General features: G+C 41.5%; 1 protein-coding gene across 1 annotated transcript in view; it reads right to left on the bottom strand.

The window, feature by feature from the left end:
- MED4 (mediator complex subunit 4) overlaps positions 1-7,871 on the bottom strand; it is a 27,632-nt gene extending 19,761 nt beyond the window's left edge. The window contains exons 1-2 of the mRNA XM_011998629.1: positions 7,692-7,871; positions 3,353-3,419 (exon numbers count right to left, since the gene is read on the bottom strand). Coding sequence (XP_011854019.1) covers positions 3,353-3,419; positions 7,692-7,816 — 192 coding nt within the window. The 5' untranslated portion in view covers positions 7,817-7,871. The remainder of the gene's footprint in view (positions 1-3,352; positions 3,420-7,691) is intronic.
- Between the last annotated feature and the right edge of the window lie 1,117 nt (positions 7,872-8,988).

The raw sequence follows: 8,988 nt of genomic DNA, 5'->3' as shown, positions 1-8,988 counted from the left end.
TAAATTTCAACACCTTCAAAATATTATTCCTAATTCTTGTTAAAAATAAAAATAGCCTACCTATGATTATTCTGGGAAACATAAATATAAAACTTTTCCACTTTTTCAGCTATTCTTTCATACAAAACAAAATAAAACTAGTCTTTCAGAACTAACAATATGGCAACATGAGCAAGTTTAGTGATTTCCTAGGGAAGATACAATTCTAAAGCTTATCCTTATGGCTGAGCACAGTGACTCATGCCTGTAATCCCAGCACTCTGGGAGGCTGCGGTAGGCGGATCACGAGGTCAGGAGTCTGAGACCAGCCTGACCAACATGGTGAAACCTCGTCTCTACTAAAAATACAAAAATTAGCCAGGGGTGGTGGCACACGCCTGTAATCCCAACTACTCAGGAGGCTGAGGCAGAAGAATCACTTGAACCCAGGAGGCGGAGGTTGCTGTGAACCTAGATCATGCCACTGCACTCCAGCCTGGGTTAACAGAGCGAGACTCTGTCTCACAAAAACAAAACAAAACAAAACAAAAAAACAGTGATTTCATAAAACAGTAAATAAACAAGTGGTATGCAGATATGGCAAAAAACCATGAAGGCTAAAACACATAAAATAGAAAGTCTGGTGGTTCATATCTCTAGTCCTCCATTTGCTAGCTGTGTGACATAGGGAAAGTTACCCGCCTCTCTGAGCCTGTGTTCTTAATTGGAAAACGAATATAATATTAATAGTAGCCATTACATAAAGGTATTGTGAGGATTCATGATATAATGCACTTTAAGTACATACAGGAAGAGCTCAGCAAAGGCTAGTTATTACGATCACCACCCCAGTACAGAATTAAGATGCAAGTTTAGTCTAAATACCCTTACTTTACTGTGCTAGAGAATACTACTTTAGAAAGAAAATAGCTGTCAAAATTCAGAATCAATTTTAAAACTATTTTTAAAAATTTGTTGAAGACTAAAAAATACAGGTATGCCTCTTCAAGTTCCTTTTGACATGAAGTTCCTCTCATTTTTATCGGAATTCTTCTAATACAATAGACAAAAGACTGAGCTACAAACTGCCAAATATTGAGTATTTTAAATAACAACAGAAAGCTTTTTCTGTAAAAAGTAAAGTATATTCTATTTATTTAATAGACCTCTAATCCTCATTCCTCCTATATTGTAGCAGAAAGCTAGGCTTCCATTTCTGTAAAAGCTGTATTATTAAGGTAAGTAGTACACATTAGTTCCATGACAACTTTCAAGAAGTTTTCACAGTTTGAACTACTTTATATACTACCCACGAGTAAAAAATATTCTCTTTAGATATTATTGTTCAGTAGAAAAAAATTATTCAACTAAAGTCAGAAGACCTAGGTTCTGGTTCCACTCACCATTAACCTCTAGCTCATCGGTTCACCCTGGAACTCAGTCTCACAGGAGGTTGAACTGAACATCGTTAAGATCCTAATTCTAAAGTTCTATGTAACATTATAACTATTCAAATAAAATGGTGGCTAAAAAATTTTCAAATGGGCACATCCCTCTCTAATATTAACAGTTTCAATGAAAATTACATAGGAATCCACAGTACTAAGTACAAGATACAATTCACAGAATTGCTACTCTTTAGAAAGTACAAGCAAGGTCAGTGCTGATTATATGTCTTAATTATCGCCTTCTGAATAATCTGTGTGCCTGGCTCATAGCAAGCATTTAATAAGTGTCTATCAAATAAAGTCAAGCCTTGCATTTTGCTTCTTGCACATTTTGTATAAATTCCTATTTAAACCCATGGGTATTAATAGAGTACCTGAGAGACTAGCAGTCTTATATTAACATATTTATCTCTAGCCTCTTTCTCTTTTGAAAAAACAAAACAAAAACCTTACTACCCCTAAGGTTAGCTGTTTTTCCTAGCTTGTGGCCTCATCTGGATCCCCTCCTCCCCTTTTGAGGCTCATTGACACTTTTCTATTGAGTCTGTCAGATTTCCCTGCCCTCTAAACATGTCGTAAGATAGAATTAAGATAATGATGTAGACAAAAGATTTATTACTGTCTCCTCTTCTACTTTACATCATTTTTAGAAAGGTTAATCTTCTCCATTCATTTTCTCTCAAACATTTTTTTTGGCCAGCTATGGTGGCTCATGCCTGTAGTCCCAGCACTTTGGTAGGCCAAGGTGGGGAGGATCGCTTGAGGGCAGGAGTTCAAGACAGTTCAAGACTGGCCTGGGCAACACAGTGAGACTAGATCTCTACCAAAAAAAAAAAAAAAATTCTTTTAAATTAGCATGGCATTATAGTGCATGCCTGTAGTCCCAGGTACTGGTGAGGGTAAGTGGGAGATCGCTTGAGTCCAGCAGGTTGAAGCTGCAGTGAGCAGTCATCATGCCACAGCACTCTAGCCTGGGCTACAGAGCGAGAACTTGTCTCAAAAAAGAAAAAATTAATTGTGCCAAAAACATAACATAAAATGTATCCTTTTACCTCTAACAAATTTCTGAATCAGGAGGCCAGCTGCAGTGGCTCACACCTGTAATCCCAGCACTTTGGGAGGCTGAGGCAGGCGGATCACGAGGTCAGGAGATCGAGACCATCCTGGCTAACACGGTGAAACCCCATCTCTACTAAAAATACAAAAAGAAAAAAGAAAAAAAAATAGCCTGGTGGCGGGCACCTGTAGTCCCAGCTACTTGGGAAGCTGAGGTAGGAGAATGGCGTGAACCCAGGAGGCGGAGCTTGCAGTGAGCCAAGATTGCGCCACTGCACTCCAGCCTGGGCAACAGAACGAAACTCCGTGTCAAAAAAAAAAGAAAATTTCTGAAATCAGGAAAACAAGTCTGTTCACCCTCCATGGAAAATTAGAAAGCACAGAAAAGGTGAGCAAATAAAAACTGCCTGTACTTTCACACCTATGAGGCAATGTCTAGTAAGAGTTGTATGCTCTTTTATTTCCCTTCATGTTCAAGTTGCATTAGAGAACTATACTTACAATACAGGGTAAGTTTTTGAGCATTAACTTTTGATTCTAAATATTGTTGTAATCTCCACCTAACAAGCCTTTCTTGGTTAATTCAAAGGACAAAAATAAATAAATACGTAAGTGTAACTAGAATTGTAAGAGAAAAATAATAAAATACTGCTAAACCCTTAGGCAACTATTCTTCTTAAGCACACTGTTATCTTAAGTAAATGATGCAAAGAAAATATCAATTTTAAAGTTTCAATTAATAACTTAAAAGGATCTAATATTCCTGTTCTCAAAGTAAATATAAATAGGAAACTTGCAGAAATCAAGTTTTTTTGTCTTTTTATTTAAAAACAAAGCGAAATTAATTAATTTAAAAAGAAGCCACTTACCTGGTTTTCCTCTCCAGCCTGTAACAACTTCTGGTTTCTTGAAATTGCCAGCATTTCTATAAGTTCCCTAAAAGAGAAACCAACAACAACAAAAACTCTTTCACAGCATGCTGAACACCCGGGGCTACTCCCTACAGTCCGCTATGACTGTGAACTTCAGCTCACCAAGACTCAGTTGTGCTGGTTACCAGACTTATTTATAAAATAAGTTCCACTTAATACTATCATTATATAAATAGCTATCACCTAAATGCCAATGAAATATGATTGTAAATAGAGTTCTTTCTATAAAAACCCTAATGCTTAGAAAGACTCCATAGAGGCTTGCAAAGGACAGCTATAAAGGATGGACCAGGGAAAAGTCATAAAAACTAAGGGTCTACCCTAAGACTGCTTGATGAGAGGCTAAGTTCTCATTTTGATTTGATCTAGAAATCAAACTACAAATTGCAGACAATGCATTATGAATAATTTATACAAGAAAAACTTGTACACGAGGGATCTACAGGCCAAATCCAGGACATCTGCAGTTTTTGTAAATAACATTTTCCTAAGACAGTCTGCCCATTAATACACAATAGTCTATGGCAGTTTTCCCAATACAGAGGCAGAGTTGGGTTGTTATAGCAGAGACTATATGGCCCACGAACCCAAAAGTATTTATTATCTGGTCTTTGCAGAAAAAGTTTTCTGACTCCTGTCTTACATAACATGATTAGTGAATGAACATATGTTTATATATTTTAAGGTAAAATAAAACAAGGGATGCATGGACCATTTTTTAATGATTCTCCACTTTATTTGAATTTTTAAAATTAAAATCAACATCTATCAGCGATAGATGTTTTTATAGGGATATATTTATGTATATTAAATAAATATCTAAGAGGGATCCTTACACATAATAAAATGATATCCTTTTAGAATGCTCATTTAATAAATATGACAATTTCCCTATATGAAAATTAGCATCTGATGAGGAAAATAAGATTGGGAAAAATGTATAGCAGCTAATGTTTACATATTAGTTTCGAACTTGTTGAGAGATGGGACTTTTGAGAAATTAGGCAGGAGGGGCAGTTTCACAACTAACTAGCTACCTGACACTGCTCTGATCAGACCGAGTGTTTGTACTTTCTCACTGGCTACCATGCTATTTTTACCTTCAAATTTCCACCCTCCTTCTAGCTAGCCTTATATTATTTTTCTGGATCATGTCAATTGGACCCAACCCTTCCCGCTACTACTTCCCCATACCATTATTTATGAAGTAATCAATGAATGAAAAAAAATAGATATAAGAATGCAAAGTCTTCATTTATTCACTAATTCATCAAATACTTATTGAGTGCCTATTATGTGCCAGGCACTTTCTAGATACTCGGGGTATCAAAGTGAACAGTGGCACTTAAATTCTAATACAAGAGACAAGAACTACTAAGACAAGAAAAAAAACTAAAGCGATAAGGGTTGGCAAGGAAATAAAGCTACGTTTTATTAGAGACTATTGGGGGAGTGGATTGGCTACTTGAACAGGGTGGTCACAGAAGGTCTTCCTAAGGGCACAGCTTTGACATAAGACACAGATTAAATGAGAGAAGTCAGTCAAGAGATCTGGGAGGAAAGAGTGCAGCAGAAGATACAGATAGTTCAGTGTCCCAAAGATGGATCTGAGGAGGTACACTGGGGAGAGGAAAGCAAAGTGAGGATATAGCAGCCAGGTGGCTAGGGGTAAGATTACGTAGGACCTTACAGTTACAGTAAAGATTAGTGTTTCATTCCATATTCAATGAAAAGCCACTGGATCATTTTAAACAGGGAAAAGGCATGACCTGATTTATACTTTTAAACTGCTGAGCGATTTGGTAAATAGACTGTAAAAGGGCCAGAACAGGTGGTTTTTGTAGTGTTCCAGGCAAAAAATGACTGGTTTTGACTAGGTCATAGCCTCCAGGACTTAGTAATGGTGATGGGAGAAACATGGACAGATTTCAGATATCTTTTGGAGGTAGAGCTATCAGGACTTGCTGATGGATCAACAGTGTATGAAAACAGCATGTTATGTAAACTTTTTCGTGTACGCCACAAGTGAGACACAAACTGTTGAGAACCTCTAGTCTAAGTAAAAGCTGGTTTCAGGTGGGGCAGGGGTGGTGCTGACTGGAGTGGGGCTATGGTAGGAGATGTGGGATAAGCCTTCCTCTGTTCTTGCAAATCTGGGAGTATGAGTCCACAGAAGGCTTTACAAGGCTTGCCATAGGCACAGGAGTACAGGGGAGGTAGAAGTCTCTGACACAGGAGTAGAGGGGAGGTAGAAGTCTCTAAGACTTAGTCATGTTCTGTAACAGTCCAAGACGAGGTAGAAACCTCTGTCCTTCCCATTTGTGAAAAAGAGGCCAAAGGAAGGCCCATACTCACTCTCTGGTTAAAGATGTGGAAGTAAGAGCCCTGTCCTGCTACAAGGCAGGTGCATTCCTGGCATACTGCATTAGAATCCAGCCACAATTCCCCATAGAAATAAAATTTCCATAGGGGTTAGAGCCTACATTATTAGTGGTAATACACTTTTCAGGTAAACAGAATTAACAGGCTGGTGTGGAAACCTCAAGACTCCTATCAACATGATTCTGTGGAACAATGAGTTTTGAGTTACAAACGGGTTAAGAAAAACGTTTAGACTACAACCTGTGTTTCAATTTTTTAAGACTGTCTCCTTGCATTACATTTTACAAAGTAATAAATATCCTGAAAGGCTACATAATCAGGTTATTAGAAAAAAAAAAAGATCCTAAGTTATAAATCCACTATTTTTTAAAGCCAAGAGGCTCAACCTAAAAATATGTAAGGTACATTCGTGAATTTTCTTCTTATTTCCATAAATGCAAGCCAGACACAAATTACATTCAGAGACTGACAAATTACACAGATCACAGAATCAGTACACATAACTACGTCTGAGTGAGCACATGAGACTTTTCTGGAAGCCAGTCACACCACCAGAGCAGCTTCATTCTGTGAAGAAATTCCAATGATCCGCTCGCCTCGGCCTCCCAAAGTGTTGGGATTACAGGCGTGAGCCACCACACCCGGCCATAATACACTTTATTTTAAACAGTGGATCAAACACATAAGTCATTTAATTTCTGGAGTCTATTTGTTTTAGGGTTTTCTTCCATCATTAAATATTGTGCTGACCTGGTAACTTGGTAGCAATACTATGGCAAGGACTAAATTTACACCAAAGATAAAGTGCTGATTATATCAGGTATATTTTAAAATACAACAGATAAGATTTATTCTAAAGCTGTCAAAGAATGTCGGCTACAGAAAAAGTGACATTTGGGCTGGAATCTGAAGGATATGTGAATCATTCACCAAATCGGGGCAGACTGGGAATGGCACTGAAGATGTGGAAGTCTGACTAAAGAATTTGAACTTTACCTCACTGGACAACGCAAATCTACCAATGAGGTAGGTTTCATATCATTTTTCTGCAGAAAAGTAATATAACATGCCTTTTAAAACTGATCTTGGCCAATATAAAAGGATACAGTGCAGAAGCATGAGGCAATTAAAACTGGGAAGCTGCATTTAAGAGTAGTTATGAACAGCGGGGTAGGAACGAGAGGACAAATGTGAGCAACACTTTAGGAGGTAGAACCAAGATAATTTACCATCCACGTCAATGGGAGGGAGTCAAGGAAGGCTTCAACTTGAAAGATTTATCATGAAAGGTGACAGAATATAAAGAATGACATTTAATTTCATCTCCTATCTCTGATACACAACTTGCAACTCCACCAAGCCAGGCTTTTTGCACTTGCTGTTTCATCTACCTGTGCTGCCTAGTGAGTCTGGCAAGCTCATGCTTCCCAAACAGCCGTTTCTTCAGAAGGCCTGCCCTGATTACAACCAGAAAAGGGGCCTAGCCCCTGTGCTCCAGTACCCCGCAGCGCAGCGCTCTAATAAAAACAGGCTTCAAGGCAGTTTACACATCTGTCTCTCTCTCGACAGCCGGCATTCAGCCTACCCTGCACTACTGTCTCCCTAGTGCTTGGCACCCAAGGGGCGTTCCATAAATGTTAAGTGGCTGGCTGCGGACGAAGGGGCTCAGACCGCGCGAGTTCTTATCATTACTAAAATTCCCTCTAACGGGAAAAACCGCCGTCCAGAGTGCTGGAAGACTGCGGACCCCACGTCCGTGACCCTGGTGCACCCGAAACTCCCGAGCTGGCCCTCCCCGCCGAACCCCGAGAACGAGCACAAACGCTGGGCCGGCCGGCTTCGGGGTCAGTCCCCCGGCCTAGCTCCAGCCCGGCTCTCAGGCTCGCAGCATTACCTAGACAGGACCTCCAAATCCTCAAGCGCAGACAGCAGCCGCTCTCGTGTGCTGTTACCACTTGCCACTCCCAAGCCGCCTCCCAGCCTCTCTTTCTCCTTCTCACCACTCGAAGACGCAGCCATTTTCCTCACAGCCCCGCCACCGGCGCACGCGCTGAGCGCGCTGACGCAGGGGCGTGGCGAGGAGGCGGGCTCGGAAGGCGGAAGAGTCATCCAGGAGAGGAAGAAGAGGCCCGGCGAGAGCGCCCCCTTTGCGCCTGGAGGGGCGCACTGCGGGCACCGGCGCCATCTGCTGGGCCAGCGAGGGCTTTTGGGTCCAAACCCTGGGAGCGAGGGCTGAACTGAGAACAGGGAGTGCAATGCAGTCTGATTCTCCTGGGCCTAATGTTTTGTTTCCTTCCTTCCTTCCTTCCTCCCTTCCTCCCTTCCTTCCTCCCTCCCTCCCTCCCTCCCTTCCTCTTTTTTTGAGACGAGTCTCACTCTGTTGCCCAGACTGGAGTGCATTGTCGCAATCTCGGCTGACTACAACCTCCGCCTCTTGGGTTCAAGATATTCTCCTGCCTCAGTCTACCGAATAGCTAGGATTACAGGCGTGTGCACCTCGCCCGGCTAATTTTTGTATTTTTAGTACAGACAGGGTTTTGCTATGTTGGCCAGGCTGGTCTCGAACTCCTGACTTCAATAGATCTGCCCACCTCAGCCTCCCAAAGTGCTGAGATTATAGACGTGAGCCACCGTGCCCGGCCCTGGGCATGATGTTTTTCAAGCAGCGACGAGAAGCTTCTATGAAGTGGTTTTTAAGACTTTGAGGGAATCACATAATGGTCTACATTATTATAAAAGACAGTCGGGGACTGCCTGACTCCCATGAGGCAGTCGTACCTGTGGTCCTTTCATTTCATGGTCTCATCCTCTGCTCTGTCTTTTTGGAGGTGCTAAACTTGACTCCTGGGCACCCAGAGTTGACAAGTCTTTCAGAAATTCGTGTTAAATAAATTCACTCATAGCGGCCCTGCGCGGTGGCTCAAGCCTGTAATCCCAGCACTTTGGGAGGCCGAGATGGGCGGATCACGAGGTCAGGAGATCGAGACTATCCTGGCTAACACGGTGAAACCCCGTCTCTACTAAAAAATACAAAAAACTAGCCGGGCAAGGTGGCAGGCGCCTGTAGTCCCAGCTACTCGGGAGGCTGAGGCAGGAGAATGGTGTAAATCCGGGAGGCGGAGCTTGCAGTGAGCTGAGATCCGGCCACTGCACTCCAGCCTGGGCGACAGAGCAAGACTCCGTCTCAAAGA

This window comes from Mandrillus leucophaeus, unplaced genomic scaffold, assembly GCF_000951045.1.
Source record: "Mandrillus leucophaeus isolate KB7577 unplaced genomic scaffold, Mleu.le_1.0 Scaffold577, whole genome shotgun sequence".
NCBI lineage: Eukaryota > Metazoa > Chordata > Mammalia > Primates > Cercopithecidae > Mandrillus > Mandrillus leucophaeus.
The sequence above is the reverse complement of the archived record's forward strand: the minus strand, read 5'-3'. Positions and strand labels throughout refer to the sequence as shown.